Source organism: Phlebotomus papatasi, chromosome 3 (genome assembly GCF_024763615.1).
Source record: "Phlebotomus papatasi isolate M1 chromosome 3, Ppap_2.1, whole genome shotgun sequence".
NCBI classification, from domain to species: domain Eukaryota; kingdom Metazoa; phylum Arthropoda; class Insecta; order Diptera; family Psychodidae; genus Phlebotomus; species Phlebotomus papatasi.
In genome coordinates this window covers 5,333,547-5,353,284 of record NC_077224.1, presented here as the reverse complement: position 1 = coordinate 5,353,284, position 19,738 = coordinate 5,333,547, and the positions used below count along the sequence as shown (strand labels likewise).

The following is a 19,738-nucleotide window of genomic DNA, read 5'->3' as shown; positions in this document are numbered from 1 at the left end:
TCCAACACTCACCTGAAAACCTTCCGACTTGGATCCGTTAACTCCGGTTCTAATTGTCAGAATTTAAAAAGTGAGAGCGTTTTAGAAAGCTCTCGTGAAATGCCACTTCCCCTTCTAACATCGCAAATTAAAATCTTTAAGAAAGAAGTGCTGACACTGGAGGATATCAAAAGAGTGGCAGCTCAGGATGTTCTGCAGTTCAGCCAGGTTTTAAAAGAATTGGAATAGTTTGTTGGGCAGACATAAGGGGCTCAAATAGAGCCTAGGTGTCTGCAACCCACAGATCGTACCATGCTCCCTATACAATCTATCTATCTAACATCGTAAGTTCATAAAACCACCGCTAGGGGCGCTATTTTTAAAAAGAAGATTTTTCAATTTTCTAAGTTAAATAACTCAAAAATTCCTTTGTGCATTGGGCTGAAATTTTAGAGTGTTTGTAGCCGTATATTATGCCTATCAAACAAAAAAAATACTTAAGGCGATCGATAACCCCTGACCCGAGCTATAAGGAGTCAAATTGGAAATTTTGGACGCTAAATTTCCGCAAAGTCTTCCGTGGAATTTTTTCCAAGAGGCCATGGAAAATGGCCATTCCATGGAAAATTTGAACAACATTCCATGCAAGTCTAGCGTCACTTTCTAGTGGAAGTCCATGGAAGGTTTATATGGAAAATTACACGTGAAATGTCCGCGGTTTCCACTGGAATTTTCCATGGAATATTCCAGAAGTTTTCCTATGGATTTTCCATGGATTTTACCGCAACACGCCTCTTTTTTGTAGGAAAATTCATGCTTATTTCCTGGGGAAAATCGGGAAAATCAAAGGAATAATACCACGGAAAATTCCACTACCTTTCCATACAGTTTTCTAAGAAAATTCCACACGTTTGTTTCTTCGCTTTACCGCTAGAAAATGTTTGGGGCGCTACAAAATAAATTAATTATTTTGCTCGCAAATTTTATGCAAAGATCTTAGTGATTTCTCTGTTACCTATAATATTTATTAATTATGCGACGCTGCGTTTTGTGTAGATAATAGTGAAGTGATAACATTAAACAGACTGCGGATCTAAAATATACAGTGCCCGCTCTCTAATCCGGATCGACGTAATCCGGACAAGTTCTCGACGGTTACATTTAAAATCATTTTGAGGTCATGTATCCATGTATGTTCAGCAATGAAAATGAATTATCCTGCGATGTTTTTTATTTAATAAATGAAGTATAATAGCGTAGAAAAGGACACTCAATGGGTCAAGTGGTAGAGCACTCGCTCTATGATGCAAGTGTCCCGGGTTCGAATCTCCTTTAGGTCACCAGGAATTTTTCTGGCGTTAAAGGTGTTCGAATTGTATCCAGTGAGCTTCACTGCACTTGATTCCACGGGCATGGGACTGACAACCTCATCCCGTACAAGAAAAAATAATAATGCATGTCTAGAAATCCCCTTGTGGGAAGGCCTTGTTCCTTCATGGAATGTTGTGCCAGCATTATTATTACAGTAGAGTCTTCTAAATTCGAACGCTCGGGGGGTATTTTTGACATTTCTCACCTCCCAAATTCAAACGATTTTTTCAAAACCAACGAAATTTATGTGAGATTAAAATGTACTTTGAATCAAATTCTTGTACTTTCTCGCAAGTTTTAGTGGTAACATACGTCCTTTTCATTTTATACGATAATAATGTATGTAAACATTCAGGAAGAAGCACATATATATGATTTTCATTCACCTAGAATACGAACTTTCTAACATAACCTCACAATTGACATTTTGAATCCAAACGGCGTTCGAATTTGAGAGATTCAGATTTGAGAGACTCTACTGTATTATTATTAATAGCGTAGAATTCTCTAATTGTGTCTTTTTAATCTTCTTTAAATTTCTATTCTAATTCTACAAAAAAAACATGTATTATATTTTCAAGAATCATCCGGATTACAAAGCGAACACTGTACGTGTTCTTATTTCATAGAATGTATCTAAAGTGTAAATTCGTTATCGCTGATTTAATAAAACATATCAAAGTCCTCGTGAAATTTACTATTTTTTTTTAATATAGGGAAATGAAAATATGAGATACATGTGACAGCTTCATTTGTTCTGCATTTTCTTTGGTGGGAAAACATCCATGTTCATTCCACGTAAATTTCCTGGGATATATTCCACACAAAAAATCCACTATAAATCCATGGGAATTTCCTTGGAAACCATGGAAAATTTCCGTGGAATTTACCAAGGAAAAATACTGGAAAATTCCGAGGAATTTTTCCTTGTGATTCCTTATTCCGCTTTCTTTTGCTATGGGGCAATTTTGATGTTTTACTTACCAAATTTTTACTTACCGCTTTTTCCAAAATACTTACCAAAAATGTTTTAGCATTTTTAATCAAAACTTCCCTTGACTAATTAATATTTCTACTAAAATATATTCAAAATAATATTTTTTATATGCATTACTTTGTGGTTGAAAATGCGTCGACATGATGCATATGTGAATCTTTAATGCTCTGCCCCAATGAATATTTTTTTCTATTACTTCCTGTCAAGTTCAAAGCTTTATGGCACCAAAAGTGCAAAGTTTCCATCACGACACAAACCTCATCAATAAATGAATCCTTGTCATGCACAGTGTTACAGCTTACAGCAATCCTCACGTACTACCACGATAATTTACACGACCATCAAGCTGAGTTATGATCAACTTGAACGGAATATTGATACGAATGAATGGTAAATTGAAAGGCACAAATTAAGAAAAACATTTATAATTTATTTCTTTTTTTCTTCACTTGTGAACCTATCAAAAAAAAACAGTATAAAAATTCTTTCCTTCATTTTGACACAAAAAAAAATCACTCGCAGCCCACCAAAGTTTTTTTTCGCGGAAAGGGAGAAAGAAACTCAATTTAGACATTTTATTGAAAAAGACGAACAAAAAAAAAATAAAAGATTAGCAATTGAGTTTCTCTATTGTGTTGTATATAAAATGTTCTATAAAATTTTGATCCTATTTTTAAGTAAAGTTTAATGTATTTTGTTTCTCTCTTGCATCTCTGACTCTTTTTTTTATCTGCCTTTTTCCTATGACTTTCGTCATTTTCTTTTACAAAAACCAAAAAAAAAAAAAACTATTATACTTAAACGAGATAAAGCACAGAAAAAAAGTGTAAGACTGTGTGAAATTGTACAACTGAATCATCTCGAATATCAGTCGACCGATGCCAAAAATAATTCTGCTTTTCTAAATAAATTAATTGACTTTTGTAATTCGTCGTTAGGCATCAAAGAAATGTTTTTTTGTGTGAGTGTATAAAAAGGGGCATTGAATATTATTCCTTGTAATTTAAAAGTTTTGCCCCTCCTTGGGAAAAAAATGAAAAAAAATAGAGAAAATGATTGGAAATGTTACCTTTTCGGTGAATTTTGTGATGTCCAAAAAATTAAGCCGATTTGTGGAATCTCTTGGATGAATCCTTAGCCATGTCCAGGAGTGTTTGAGCCGGCTTAAAGGGTGCCCCATAGAGATCAGCATACGACAGCATTTTATCCACCAATTTTGCCGCTGAAAATTGATCAACCCAACGGAAAGGTCCTCCGGAAAATGGTGGAAAACCCAAACCAAATACCGCTCCCACATCACCCTCAAGCGGATTATCCAGGATCTTCTCCTCAAGGCACAGAACGGCTTCATTGACAAATCTCGACACCATTCTCAATTGCAGATCCTCAACACTATTGGCACCCTTCGATACCAACGGATACTTCTGCCTCAGGATCTCCAGGGCTCCTGGATTAACCTCACGCGATCCCCGACTTGCCGAATCATACATAAATATCCCTTTACCGGACTTTCGTCCCAGAAATCCAGCCTTTACCATATCTTCCAACAGTCCCAGATCTGCTCCACTTATCCTCTCTCCCAACTCTCTGGCCAGGTCTACACTGATGTGAGATCCCACATCGATGCCAACTTCATCAGCCAGTGTCGCACATCCCACCGGAAAGCCAAATGCCTTCGTCATCTTGTCCAAATCCTTGGGATCTGTTCCCTCTTGGAGTATTCTATTAACCCAAAAAAAATATTCAAACAATATTTCCTACCTACTTTGATTTGCAACAAAAAAAATCAAAAAAAATCAGTATTACAGGGAGTTCCGGCTTGAGTGAAAACGGATTGTAAGAATTTGTTATGAATTGCCTACCATTAGGAGCTCATTTATAAAATAATTTTTTGAATTGCCCCTAAATGTATGCAAATACAGTGCCCGATCTCTAGTCCGGATCGCCGTAATCCGGACGAGTTATCGATGGTTACATTTAAAATAATTTTGAGGTTATGTATGCATGGGTGTTCAGCAATGAAAATTAATTATCCTGTAATGTTTTTATTTAATAAATGAAGTATATTAGCATAGAATTCTCTAATTTTGTCTTTTTAATCTTTTTTTAAACTTTTATTCTAATTCTACAAAAAAAAACTTGTATTAAATTTGCGAGACGTTGAACAAATTCAAAAAATTCACCCGGATTACCAAGCGGACATCTGTCATATTGTCTCCAAATCATCCGGTTTATAAAGCGAGCACTGTATTTTTCACGCGGTAAATTTGAAATGCATTTCTTATGCCGCCGCCACACCTTTTAGATCTGGTGAAATTCGACATTTTACTATAAATGAAATTAGGACGCTGAATTTGCGCTGATTGCCAAAATCAGGCAAAATCTTTTTGCTCAGTAAAAAATTCAAATTGGTCAGTAAAAAAATCAAATTGGCCAGTAAAAATTCAAATTCGTCAATAAAAAAAAATATGGTCAGTAAAAAATTAAATATGGTCATAAAAATCTTTAAAAAATCAGTAAAAAATTAAATTTGGTCGGTAAAAAGTCAAATTTGGTCAGTAAAAAATTAAATATGATCAGTACAAAACTTTTCTTTAAAAAAAAACGGAAAAAATTAAATATGGTCAGTAAACAATAAAATTTGGTCGGTGAAAAGTCAAATTTGGTCAATAAAAAACTTTTTAAAAAATCGGAAAAAATTAAATTTGGTCAGTAAAAAGTCAAATTTGGTCGGTGAAAAGTCAAATTTGATCAGTAAAAAATAAAATTTGGTCAGTAATAAATAAAATTTGGTCGGTAAAGTCAAATTTGATCAGTAAAAAATCAAATTTGATCAGTAAAAAATAAAATTTGGTCAGTAAAAACTAAAATTTGGTCAGTAATAAATCAAATTCGGTCGGAAAAAAGTCAAATTTGGTCGGTAAAAAGTCAAATTTGGTCAGTAAATTTCTTTTTAAATCAGTAAAATGTGAAATTTATTCAATGGAAAATTAAATATGATCAGTGAATAATAATTTAGTCAATAAAAAACTAAAAGGAAATCACTAAAAGTTAAAACTTTGCATATCCGGATAAAAAGTATTGCACAATTCGTATTGCGGAAACTTCGTATTTTAGTACATTTCGTATTTTACCATTTCGTATTTCACATTTCGTCTTTCCTAAATTTTGTACAAAAATTAAACAGGCGCTGTTGATAACTTTGCAAAGCACAGAAAATTTCCCTTTGCCTCAAGGCAGTACAAATTGCTTCCCAAAGCACGGAAAATTTCCCTTTGCCTCAAAAGGCGATACAGATAACTTCCCGAAGCACAGAACATTTGATTTTTTACTGACCAAATTTTATTTTATACTGACCAAATTTTATTTTTTACTGACCAAATTTAGCTTTTTACCGACCAAGTTTGACCTTTCTCCGACCGAATTTGATTTTTTACTGACCAAATTTTATTTTTTACTGACCAAATTTATCTTTTTACCGACCAAGTTTGACCTTTCTCCGACCGAATTTGATTTTTTACTGACCAAATTTTATTTTTTACTGACCAAATTTATCTTTTTACCGACCAAGTTTGACCTTTCTCCGACCGAATTTGATTTTTTACTGACCAAATTTTATTTTTTACTGACCAAATTTATCTTTTTACCGACCAAGTTTGACCTTTCTCCGACCGAATTTGATTTTTTACTGACCAAATTTTATTTTTTACTGACCAAATTTATCTTTTTACCGACCAAGTTTGACCTTTCTCCGACCGAATTTGATTTTTTACTGACCAAATTTTATTTTATACTGACCAAATTTTATTTGTTACTAGATGTAGTTCGGTCAGTTTTGGTTGATGAGGATAAAACACGGGTTCTGGTTAGGATTTATTCCTTTCTTCCCTTTACGACATTTCGGGGATTGTTGTCCCCTTCTTCAGGTCTACATATTAAACAAAATTATTTTTGGAAAATTTCCAATAACCTAAAATTTATTTTTTACTGACCAAAATATATGCTGATAAAATTTGATTTTTTATTGACCAGATTCTTTACTTTTTACTGACCATATTTTATTTTTTACTGACCGTATTTTATTTTTTACTAACCGTATTTGAGTTTTTACTGACCAAATTTAACTTTTTACCGACCAAATTTGACTTTTCTCCGGCCGAATATGATTTTTTACTGACCAAATTTGACTTTTTACTGACCAAATTCAATTTTTTACCGATTTTTTTAAAAGTTTTTTTACTGACCATATTTAATATTTTACTGAGTACTATAATCGATATGATCGGTATTCTCGCGATTATTAACTAATAAATTTAAATTATTTTTTGAAGTTCACTTAAATGAGTGTCTAAGTTCAGAAAGTCATTGAATTTTCCTACCAATAATTTCTAGCTCCTTCCTGTTTTTTTTTTTCTATTTTTCTTTGACATGATCCATTCTTTTACAGTTTTTGGTGCTTTTGCACGTAATATCTTTTTTCTCTCGAACCGAATTTCTCAATAAATCATTCTTCTTTGTGGTTCACTGCATTTTCCTTCGCACAATTGTTTACACTTTGGAACATTTTCAAAACGTCAAAAGCAAATTCAGCGCCCGTGTTACCATATGCGAATCTGCAGATTTTAGTGAAACTTTATCGAATGAAATTCCCGACCTAATTTCATTCAACAAATTTAATTTAGATATCATACTGAAAGAATGGGATAGATATATCCCACCCATTTAAAGAAGAAAGAAAAGAAATTCTATCGACCTAAAAGGTATGGCAGCGGCTTTATGAACCGTTGACGTTGGCGCTGAAAGTAAGTTGAAAAATTGGCGCCGAAAATTTATTGCATACATCACGGCGTTTCTGTAACTTATCCCAAAGATATCTCCTGCAGATATGCAATGTTTCTGTGTCACTGTAGTGAATTCGCATGCTTTTCTCGATCCCGAAAATTTCATTGAAAGCGGAACTCCCTGTATTTGTTCAATTTCAATATCAAGTAATACAAATTTTGAAAAGATATTTTGTCTTGGAAAAAAGATAAAGAACAAAAATGGGTGGCAAAACGTTCCAGGCTTTACGAAATGCACGAACTTGCGACTTAAATTATACTTGATTTTCCCTTTTTTAATTTTACGTTTTTTTTAATAAAATTTCATAAATCAATTTCATGATAAAAGAAATGAATAAAAAATCTTTCCTTTGCAATTGACTAAATTATTTCTGAAAAATGTAAAGTCGAAAATGTGAATTTCCTCACCTGATTCCCTCCGAGATCATCGTTGAGAGGATCCTGGTAGTATAGAAGCCCGGACCATCCCCAACAGTTATAACCACTTTGCCCTGCTTCAGTCCAACAGCCACAGCACTGGCAATGGTATCCTTGGACGTTCCAGGATGCGTAATAATCTCCAGCAGCTGCATCTTGTCCACTGGCGAGAAGTAATGCATCCCAATCACTTTGTCCGGCCTCGAACTTCCGGCTGCGATCTTCGTGATGGGAATTGCACTGGTATTCGTGGCAATGATGCAATGTGGCGGAACAACGGCTTCCAATTCCTTAATCACTTTGTGCTTGATGTTTAAATTCTCGAAGACAGCCTCAATGACCATATCAGCCTTACGGAATGGCTCATAGCTGAGTGTTGATGTGAGATTGGCCAAATGCTTATCGCGATCGAGTGCTGTCAGTCTCTTGCGCTTCACTGCATTCTCAAAGCCCGTCTGAATCTGCCCAAGGCCACGATTGAGCCCCGCATCTGTAGTATCCTTCATCACAACATTGTAGCCCTTGTCAACACTCACTTGAACTATTCCAGCGCCCATCAATCCGGCCCCAAGTACCCCAACCTGAAACATTTCTCACTTTACAGACAAAATGCAGAGAGAAAGGGAATTGTGGACTTTGTGGAAAGAACAATACCGTTTTCACAGGAACACTCGCCTTTCCAAAACGATTCTTTTTGCACTCCGTTTGACCTCGGAACAGGCCAATTAGACCCTTCGATTGGGGAGTCTGTGAAAGCTCTCCGAAGCCAATTCGTTCTGCTTCATAACCAGCATCGTTTCCTTTATCACTTCCAACACGAATCACCTCGAGAATCTACAAATTCAAACTTATCACCCTATGTTTTGGTACTAAAAAAACTAGGAAAAAATAATTTCAGGCCACGCCCCTTTTGGGAGTTTTAACCAAGTTAATATGAACTTTTCCGGTATTTGCAATACTAATCAAGGGATTGTTAAAATATTACCAAAGAAAACTACCACCACTAATTTGAAATGTATAAAGATAGTAAATGTTAAAGTTCCCTCTAAGAAGAATAGGCCACGCCCCCGACAAGATCATTCCAAAAAAAAAAAAGATTTTGTGACTGCCATATTACTTTCGGAAAACTTTAAGATTCTCCAGGATGTCCATTAATCTTACTGGACAAATTAGAATATAAGGGTTCTGGATAAGAAGAATATACAGAAAAATAGGAGAAACTTTAGAGAAGGCGTGGCTAAGCCTTATGGGACTTTAGAACTCGGCCTTTGGCTTTCGGGATTCTGAAATAATCGGTTTTGGTGTTCGGGATTTCGGCTTTGAGGGATTTTGACTCATTCGGGACTTTAAAATTCCGGATTTTGGCCCTTTCAGAACTTTGGAGTTTGGGACCTTAGCGTTCGAGATTTTTGAGTTCGGGATTTCGATTTTCCAGGTTTTGGTTTTTGAGATTTTGGTCCATTCGGGATTATTTCATTCAGGACTGGCTTTTCATGATTTTAGCTTTCGGGATTTTGTCCCATTCAGAACTTTGAAATTCAGGATTTTGACCCTGAACTTTTTTTGGGTCTTAAGAATTCGGTCCTTTGGTTTTCGGAATTTTGAATTTGAGAATTTTGGAATTACTGGGTTTGGCTTTCGGGATTCTGGCTTTTCGGAATTTTGACTCATTCGGGACTTTAGAGTTCAGGATCTTGACCCTTCCGGAACTTTGGAATTCGAGATTTTAGCATTCGAGATTTTGGAGTTCGGGATTTCGACTTTAGAGATTTTGGCTTTTAAGATTTTGTCCATTCGGGATTTTGGCGTTTAGGACTTTAGCTTTTCGGGATTTTGACCCATTCGGAACTTTGTAAATCAGGATTTTGGCCCTGAACTTTTTCTTCGGGGCTTTAGAATTCGGTCCTGTGGCTTTCGACATTTTGAAGTTGGGGATTTTGGAATTACTGGGTTTGGCTTTCGAGTCTTTGGCTATTGAGATTTTGGCCCATTCGGGATTTTAGTCCATTCATGATTTTGGCTTTTCGGGATTTTGACTTTGAAGTTCCGCATTTTGGCCCTTTCAGAACTTTGAAGTTCGGCATTTTGGCGTTCAAGATTTTGGGGTTCAAGATTTTTACTTTTGAGATTTAGGTCCATTCGGGATTTTGGCGTTCTGGACCTTGGCTTATCGGAATTTTGACCCTTTAAGGATTTTGGCCTTTCGGGATTTTGACTCATTCAGGACTTTAGCGTTCGAGATTTTTGAGTTCGGGATTTCGATTTTCCAGGTTTTGGTTTTTGAGATTTTGGTCCATTCGGGATTATTTCATTCAGGACTTTGACTTTTCAGGATTTTGACCTATTCGGAACTTTGAAATTCAGGATTTTGATCCTGAACTTTTTTTCGGGACTTTAGAACTCGGCTCTGTGGCTTTCGAGATTTTGAAGTTCAGAATTTTGGAATTATTGGATTTGGCTTTCGGGATTTTGATCCATTCAATATTTTCGCGTTCAGGACTTTGGCTTTTCAGGATTTTGACCCTTTCGGGATTTTAGCTATCGGGACTTTGAAGTTCGGAATTTTGGAATTATTGTGTCTGGCTTTCAGGATTCTGCCTTTTGAGATTTTGGCCCATTCGGGATTTTGACTCATTCAAGACTTTGGCGTTCGAGATTTTTGAGTTCAGAATTTCGACTTTCGAGGTTTTGGCTTTTGAGATTTTGGTCCATTCGGGATTTTGGCTTTTCAGGATTTTGGCTTTCAGGATTTTGACCCTGAATTTTATTTCGGGACTTTAGAACTCGGCCCTCTGGCTTTTGGGATTTTGAAGTTCGATATTCTGAAATTATAGGTTTTGGCTTTCGGGATAATGGCTTTTTAGATTTTGACCCATTCGGGATTTTAGCCCTTACAGAATATTGGCTTTTCAGGATATTGAGGTATTTGGGACTTTGGAGTTCAGGAATTTGGCCCTTCCGGAAATTTGGAGTTCGGGATTTCGACTTTCAAGATTTTGGCTTTTGAGATTCTGGCCTTCAGAATTTTGGCGTTCGGGATCTTAATCAGGGTTCCGAGAAAAAACCAACATTTGTTCAAAACTATTTATCAATTTCGAAATTGACCAAGTCCAACAAGTGATAACTGGTAAAAAACCAGGTCTGGAGAAAATAGTAAAAGTTTTGGAACATCCCATTTCAGCCTTTTGATGTTGACCTGGACCATAAGAAGTGCAATATGCCACAGAGCGTTATTTAGTTGCAAACGATCACTCATTCGTGGCTCTCAACCCATTGCAACAATTTTTCCAGACGTTTATCATAAAAAGTAGTAAATTCTTAACCTTCTTAATAGTAAAAACGTTTAATTACAGTTTTACATAGTTTCTGGATTTTGCATTGTATGATTCTCCTTAAAAAGTGGAGCTATGATTAGCCAGAAGTGTATTGCTGCTGAAGTGTTTTTGGGCAATATTTTGAGTGATTTATAAATCGGTTCAAAACGGTTATAAATCGGTAATGAACCGTTAAGTAATTTTCCACCGAAAATTTATTCAATTACTTGTAAATATATTCTCAGACTCGGATTTTAAAAGTTATATCATTATAGAAAAGAAGTTCCTCAATTGAGATAACAGTTATTGATGATAGGAGCTCGTCCCAATAATATCAATTTACAATGGGGGCTATATAAATCATTTTTATGACGTTCAAATAACGTTCTGGCAAATAAAATCCTATCAAAAACCAATAAAGATGGCCCAACGGCAATATTTCAATAAAAATATTTGAGTCACAAGTATCAGCCAAAATGAGTTAAGCCGATAATTACAAATATTTGGTATCTTCCAAAACAAATGAAATCGAAGTTCTTTAAATTTTTATCACAGATAACCTTCATGACCAAGAAAGGAAAAAAGAAAAGAGAAAATATTGAGATTTTGAGTTCTTTTTTTAAATATCTTCTCTGGAGGATATATCAATTATTATGCTATTCCAATGAGAAATAACAAAGGGAAATCTTTCTCCTGAACATATTTTTTAGCATTTTACTGTTCTCAAGTGCTTCTGCATTAACGACTTTTATCTAAAGTGGTTCCAGTTTCGACTGTTTTAAAAAGTTTTAGAAAGTTTTACCATTTTTATTTAAAATGAAAAGGGGTAAAAGTTTTTTTAGCACATGACGGTTCTGAAGTAATTGTGCATTATCGATTGTTCCTGTCTCGACTGTTTTCCTCCGTCCTTGACGTGTTCTAAAACCACCAAACAGACCAAACAGCCGAGACAGGAATCAATACAAAGAAGCGTCGATAATGTAGAAGCATTTGAGAACAGTAAAATGCTAAAAAAACATCTTCATTTAGCTGAGATTCTTTACAATCTCTTTGCAATGCATTAGAATAACACTATTATAGTGCTATTCGAATGCAAAATTAAAGGGAGAAATCCTTTCCCAAAACATTTTTTTTGAACTCTACTGTTCTCAAATGATTCTGCAGTATCGAATTTTTTGTGTTGGTTTTTATCACGACTGTTTAATGATTTTAGAACACGTCGAGAACGGAGGAAAACAGTCGAGACCGTCGAGATAGGAACAATCGATAATGCACAATTACTTCAGAACCGTCATGTGCTAAAAAAAACTTTTACCACTTTTCATTTCAAATAAAAATGGGAAAACTTTCTCCTGAACACTTTTAGCACTTCACTGTTCTCAAGTGCTTCTGCATTATCGACATTTCTTTCTGTTGGTTCCTGTCACGACTATTTGATGCTTTTAGAACCCGGCGAGTGCTGAGGAAAACAGTCGAGACAAAAACCACCACAAAGAAAAGTCGATAATGCAGAAGCACTTGAGAACAGTAAAGTGCTAAAAAAAAATGCTCAGGAGAAAGACTTCCCCTTTACATTTTCCATTGGAGGATAGCACAATTATTCATTTTAAGAACTTACAGTAGGTTTGAATTCCTGAAAATTATTCTTAAAAAATCCAGTTCGCCTTTTCCTCCCTTTCTAAAGACATGAATAGATATTTCTTGCTTAAATTATCTTCTGAAACGAGTATTGCAAGACATTCCTTCCCACATGTACTCCGGCATTTTTAAAATAAGGTAAATTAAGCTAATTCAAAACGTGCTCCAAATAGAAATTTTTCGCTACTCCAAATGGAAACGTCATTGTTTTCATGATAAATACAGTACTAAATTGCTATATTTATAAATTTTCTATACCACAGTTTCATTATTTAGTTAATTTTGCTCCAAATAAAGCGAAAATCCATTCATATTCACAAATTTTAATTTGTTAATTTCTCAGAAAAATTAAAAGTGTACCTTTTCATCATTGAATTTTTCATCGATTGACCATGTTTTCCAATGAAAAACACAATAAAGTGACTGTTGTTTATTCATTTTGTTCAACATTTATGTCATATTTCTGGCTAGTTTTAGTTAAATTAAGTGCTAATCTTTATTGTTAACGGTACATGAAGTTTTCAAATGAAATAATTACCTATTTCGTGAACAAAAAGGGTTTTTCTGACGTGTCTGCAAATGCCTCAATAGGAAATCCCGGAAATATGATTTTTTTTGGAGAGATTTTCTTATTGTTTTAAATGAGAAAGGAGAAAAGACCAGGAATAAGAACAAATTCTGCGCTCAAGAGCAACTCAAAAAGGAAGACTTTCGTCACGGTTTTAGTTAAACTGTTTGTCTCCAATTAGAAAAATTCCTTGTCTCCATTTAGATTAATTTGTTTACAATAGAAGCATTTTACACTCGCGTATTTTTCTTGTATTTAAGAAGTTTTCAAATTATATCTAAAGAATTTTCACTAAACAGTAATATTCTGGAAGAGTCAAGGAGCAAATTTATGTAATTCTCTTCAGAAAAAATTGAACTTAATGTGTTGAAACTTCTGTCAAAGTTAAAGCGTCTGGAAATGGTTTTGAATTAGGACATTTACCCTAGCTAAAAATGCTTAAAAAGAATTTTACCGTTCAAGTAAAATTCCTATACGGTAAGTGTGCCAAATTTGGGCATAGTTACATGCAAGCGCCAAAGTCTCAAGTTTGAAATGTAATATCTTTAATAGAAATTGATGTTTTCATTCCTTCTACTTTAGGAGTGTTGCTTAGAACCTTGTAGGCAGTTTATCGTCTTTATTTACTTTAAAATTATTCTTAATACATTTTAAAATGAATAAAAATGTAGACATAGCTTTGGTGGCCTATTTCGGCCACCTTCATTCTCATAGTTTCTTACCCTTTGGGAATTCTTCCAATTTCTTTTTCACGTCATCTCGTTTGTCGAAGCTACATTTTTTGTTATTCTTTTGCATTGTATAATCTCTGGAGTATGTAAAAATTAAAAATTTATGGAAATTCGAGAAACAAAAAATGTTGCCGAAATTGCAAGCTGGCCGGAATTTGACACACTTACCCTACGACTGTCCTAATTGGAAATCTCTCAGTTCTTCTGGAAGCCCGAAAAAGATTCAATAGGCTAAGTATGCCAAATTCCGGCCAGTTTGCAATTCCGGCCACATTTCTTATTCCTCGAATTTTCATGAATTTTTGGTTTTTACATACTCTAGAGATTATACAATGCAAAAGAATAACAAAAAATGTAACTTCGACAAACGAGATGACGTGAAAAAGATATTGGAAGAATTCCCGAAGGGCAAGGAACTATGAGAATGAAGGTGGCCGAAATAAGGCACCAAAGCTATGTTAACATTTTTATTCATTTCAAAATGTATTAAGAATGATTTTAAAGAAAATAAAGACGATAAACTGTATACAAATTTCTAAGTAACACTCCTAAACTAGAAGAAATGAAAAAAATCAATTTCTTTTAAAGATATTACATTTCAAACTTGAGACTTTGGCGCTTGCATGCAACTATGCCGAAATTTGGCACACTTACCTTAATTCATTTACCTTTGTGTTTTTTTTTGCAATTTTTTCAAAGAAAGGCAGACCAAATGGCCATTTTGTCCATATCCCCCAATGACCTTGAGCCACGTTTTCTTAGCGATTTTCAAGGTCAAAAGTTAAACACCTCTACAGGGCATATTTTTTCTATCAATTTCACTAAAATTTTATTAATCTGAAAGGTCTTTGAATTCCGGACAAGTCTGAATGGAATCCAGTGAGATTTAACTCAATTATTTATGTTTTTTTTAATTGCCTCTACACATTGGGAGCAATTTCTGTCAAAAATTGCTTTTTTGAAGGAAATTCCCTGCAGCGTTGTAGAGGGAAACGTCAAATTTCTGTCAAAAACGCAATTTTTGACGAAAATTGCTCCCAATGTGTAGACGCCTTAAGTCACCAAGCCAAAAATACTTTGCAAAATGCTGGAATTTGTCGATTTATTGCTGCAAAACTTTTTTTAGAATTTATTTTGTCTTTCTTGTCATTAAAAACCAAGGTGATTTCATGCAACTCTTTTGGAAACTCTCCCAGAATTTTAGCGAATACACACTGGAGGGATTTAATCTCAGGCACAAACCACTGGTAGATATTTCCCAAGACACAGAATTTTCGAAATAATTTAAGGAACTTACCTTCAATGGGGCTGGATAGAGTCCTCCGGTTTGCTTCATAACTTGCTCCTTGGCCTTCCCAAAAACTTTATCCTTGACCCAATTGATATCCAGTGCAAAGGCCATAACTTTATTTACCAGTCCCTTCTTCTCTCTGTCCACCTTGAGCTTTCCCGTGGCAATTTCTCTGGCCACTTGCACGGCAACTTTCTCCAGGTACTCAATTGTATTGACTTCAGCGGGCTGAAGTCCTGGCCCAAGAGGAGACACGAGCAAGTCTACAAGGCCCAATTTTTTTGCTTTGTCCGCTTTTACGGATTTCCCCGTGAGTGCCAGGTCCAGAGCTGTCGGAATTGACGTCAATTCCCTCAGTCTCTGAGTTCCTCCGGCTCCCGGAAGGAGACCTAGCATCACTTCCGGCAAGCCCAGATTCGTGGATTTGTCCTTCGTGGCGATTCTGTAATGACAGGCCAGAGCCAGTTCCAATCCTCCGCCCAAGCAGGCTCCATTAATAGCAGCCACAACGGGCTTTTTGCTACTTTCTATCCGATTGAACATCAACTGGCCATCGTGGGAGATATTCTGGGCCTCTTGGACACTCTTGCACTTCTCTAGCATCCCAATATCTGCCCCCGCCACGAAGCATCCCGGTTTGGCTGAGATCACGACAGCCGAATGGACTCCGGGATTCGTTTCGAGGTCCCGGAGAACAGTCTGAAATTCTCTGCTCACCTCTTCGCCCAGGGAATTCACCTTGACATTGGGCGAATCGAGAGTAACGACCAAAACTCCATCGACAACTTTCGTTTTGAGATGATTCTGGGCAGCTGCAGCACTGGCAAATCTCTTCAGGGAGATTCCAGCTGAAAGACACAAAAAACCAAAACCACTCAAAAGACCAAACTACACGTGACCCCGGCATCTCGAGCACACAGCAAAGTATTAAAAACTGTATTTTTCCCCCAAGTCCAAAGTCCAAAAGTTAACATCATTCTTTTTTTTTGCTTTATCACACAGAGATTTACTTTGGACTGGGAGCTCCGGCGTGACGTAACACAAGAAATGACCCATTCCACTGAAAAGCAGAGCTATTTACCTGGCGATGGCCATCCAATCCGGGATGGCATCCAGGATAATTTGGTTGCATTGCTGAGAAGACGAACAGAAGCCATTTCTTGGGATCAAGAAAAAGAAGTGCCTTCAATTAATTCTCACCGAAAAGGTTGAAAACCTGCAGTAAAAAAATCATTTTTAGTGTCCAGAGAAAAAGAAAGGTCATAAATGACTTACTTAAAGTAGATCTTTAACACTTTCCTAATTATTCACTAAGTAATAAAAAATAAACGAAAAAATACCAACACACAATTCGCAGTGCAAGAGAGAAATGCGGTGACTTTATCAAATCAGTGCTGCCAATGCACTGCCCTCTTGCTAGGTGTAATAAATTTTGCTAGAATTTATTACATCACCTTGATCTCTGTAAAAAATTATTTGAATTTTAAAATCGTTAAAAGACTAAATAAATGAAATAAATTCGAGAATAAATTAATGTACGCTCATCGTTGGAAATTAAGGGAAAGTACCCATGCTTGATACGATCCTCTTGGCCCACTGCTCTTGTCCCTCTTCATCAATGACCTACCTTCAGTATTACAGAATTGCTCTTTTCATCTTTATGAAGATGACCTTCAAATCTATGTTGAGGGTGAGCCCTCCAATTCCCTTCAGGCTTTTCGACTTATGAATATCAATCTTTCCAGAATTGAGCACTGGGCATTATCAAATGGGTTGATTTTGAATCCTAAAAAGTCTCAAGCTATTGTAATTTCTAAAAAAGGAGTTTCCCTTGATTTCTATCCATTGCACCTTCACGGTGAAATTATTCCTTTTTCTGATCAGGTCAAAAACCTGGGCATTATCTTCAATGCAACTTTCTGATGGTCTGATCAGGCCATCTCTATTTGCCGAAAGGTCAGCTATTCTCTGTATACCCTTAGACGCTTCCAGGACATCACGCCCTATGACACTCGTTTGATCCTCGCGCGAGCGCTTCTTCTTCCTTTCTTCAACTATGGAGCAGAGCTCTTCTTTACGGCGGATAGTGACAAAATTCGTCGCCTGACGATTTCCTTTAATGATTGTGTCAGGTATATTTGCGGCATAAGTCGCCAAGATCACATTACTCCACATAGAAACGTTTTCATTGGATGTGATTTACCATCCCTTTTGAAGATGAGAGCTGTACTGTTACTGTTTCATCTATTAATTTCTGGATGTCCTGAGTACCTCTCGAGTCTACTGGTTAAGGGGGGCTCAGCCAGGGTTCGGGGACTGTTGGTTCCTAAAGTTAACAGTGAATGTCTTTACAGGACTATGTTCGTTAAGGGCGTCACTGCTTTTAATAGTGTCCCGAATGACAGGCGCTCTTCTGCAGCTGCCATTCGAAATTTCTTCAAAGATGAAGCCTGAGAAGCTTAGGAATTTTTCTTTACTTTCTTTTTATTAATTTTCTTTATTTTTTCTCTCTTTATTCGTACTTAGATTTAAACTCCTGAATTTGTTAACTTCTTTTTTTTTCTCATTTTGTTCCTCTTTTAATTTTTTTTTCACAATTGTAAAAGGGATGACCCTATTTTTGTGAATAAAATATATTATTGTTATTATCCAAGATTAATAACTGATTTTTCCTATGTTAATCAATAATTGTGACTCATGGCAATATATTTTAATAGCTGGTCCTAAGGCTCACATTTCCTAAAAAATAATTAGGATCCTAGCACCATTTCGATACATATTTCGTAAGTTTTTTTTATCAATGTCGATGTTCAGGAAAACTACTATCATAAAAACATAGAAAGTTTATCAGCATTGATATTTATGTAAAAATATTTTTAGATAGATAGATTGTATAGGGAGCATGGTACGATCTGTGGGCTGCAGACACCTAGGCTCTATTTGAGCCCCTTATGTCTACCCAACAAACCTTACTCCAATTCTTTTAAAACGTGGCTGAACTGCAGAATATCCTGAGCTGACGCTCTTTTGATATCCCCCAGTGTCAGCACTTCTTTCTTAAATATTTTAATTTTCTGGCTTGAGAATTTGGAACAATAACATAAAATATGTTTTACTGTATCCAGACTCTCTCCACAACCCCTAACTTTGCAAGATGTGAATTTAGCCAGTGTCCTGTGTAAATTCCTATAATTGCCCTCAAGTTCCCCTGCTAAGATTTAACAGGAGTTGGGATCTATTTAAATCTAATCCATCTACAGTGAGCGAAATTCAAATAGGGACGGACCTATATGTGGGTGGTGTGTAAGTCGGATCAACCTAATATTTTTTTGTATAATATAGGCCTATCCAACAATACTTTTTATGGTAGTGACCCACGTGCACTTGCGTTCGTGAGTGCACCCCAGCCAAAATATGAAATTTTTAAGTAAGTAGAGAGAAAGGAGAAAGAAGAGAGAAATTGGAGTGGTGGACAATATTTCTCAGAGAAAGTTCATCTGAATTCATAAAACTAAATGTTTCCTATTAGCAGATGAGTTAAATTAGTCTTTCACCAAAAATTTCATGGATTTCTTGATATAGGGTAACGTGTGGTATTTCTGCACAAAATGCTTTTCGGGACATAATATGGGGATTTTTGGACACATAAAAAATCATATAAATATTTTTTTTTCTTATTATTTTTCAGTTCTATATTTTATGTGAGATATTAAGCTCTTTACGTATTAGATAAACGTAAAACTTTCTGAAAGTTTTGTCAATTTGGTGGAGATTTAAGCAATGCTCTTTTAAATCTAATGAATGTAGGATTAATGAAAGATACTTAAACTATCCCGTACCACTACCTACTACAGAGAAGTATCAACCAGTTCCAACAATCACCAAATGCTAACCAATTATAATTCTGCTAATCTTAAAAAGACACTCACGAGGCACGAGGCATTGCACATTGCCATAACAATATTAGAAGTCATTGTATTTGAAGGGGATCGCAGTGGCGCAATAGGCAAGACCGTTGGCTCTTGGGTGGATCGATACCTGGCTTGACTCACTGTGTTGTGAGTTCGAGTCCCGCCCGGTGCAAAGATCTGAATTTAGACAATTTTCATATGTTAATAACGTAATATAATGCACCGCTTACGCACAACAACTCCGGGAGCATGGAAGAAGCATCCACAATGCGGGGAAGGAGCTCCTGGGCGATCTACAGTGGACTTATCAGATTCTTCCAACACGGTATAGGGACATTGTAAAAATGATTACCTTGTAATGAATATATCGTCGGTTGCGTCTACCTCTGTCGTATCTGCATTTCTTTTGTGTCAGCATTTCACGCAAGAGGGGTCGTCTGTATTGTAGCTTGCAACGAATGCAGATACGACAGAAGTAGATGCAACCGACGATATCTCAATACGATTATTAATAAATTACATATGGAAAAGCTAGAGATTTTAAATAAATGCGTTTTTAAATTTCGTAAACAAAACTTAAAAACAAAATATTTCTAATAATAATAAAAGTGTAATATAAACTGTATTCTAGAAACTAGAAAGTTTTTTTTTTGTTTTTCACCTACTTCTTTTTTTTAATT

The 19,738-nt window shown here is 35.7% G+C and overlaps 1 protein-coding gene across 1 annotated transcript; it reads right to left on the bottom strand.

Annotated features, from left to right (window-relative positions):
• Positions 1-2,756: 2,756 nt before the first annotated feature.
• On the bottom strand, positions 2,757-16,558 carry LOC129806535 (trifunctional enzyme subunit alpha, mitochondrial). Its single transcript, XM_055855199.1, has 6 exons — positions 16,423-16,558; positions 16,229-16,363; positions 15,154-15,995; positions 8,260-8,439; positions 7,597-8,186; positions 2,757-4,069 (listed from the first exon to the last, which is right to left on the bottom strand). Exons 2-6 carry the CDS (start codon positions 16,302-16,304, stop codon positions 3,448-3,450), a joined length of 2,310 nt encoding a protein of 769 aa, XP_055711174.1. The 5' UTR covers positions 16,305-16,363; positions 16,423-16,558; the 3' UTR covers positions 2,757-3,447.
• Between the last annotated feature and the right edge of the window lie 3,180 nt (positions 16,559-19,738).

Bases quoted from the DNA above. Each gene is read 5' to 3' on its own strand.
- LOC129806535 (XM_055855199.1), bottom strand. From the start codon at position 16,304: ATGGCTTCTGTTCGTCTTCTCAGCAATGCAACCAAATTATCCTGGATG. The intron at 15,996-16,228 runs GTAAATAGCTCT...TGTGTCTTTCAG, and splicing joins GATTGGATGGCCATCGCCAG to CTGGAATCTCCCTGAAGAGA. The intron at 8,440-15,153 runs GTAAGTTCCTTA...TTGAATTTGTAG, and splicing joins TCTATCCAGCCCCATTGAAG to ATTCTCGAGGTGATTCGTGT.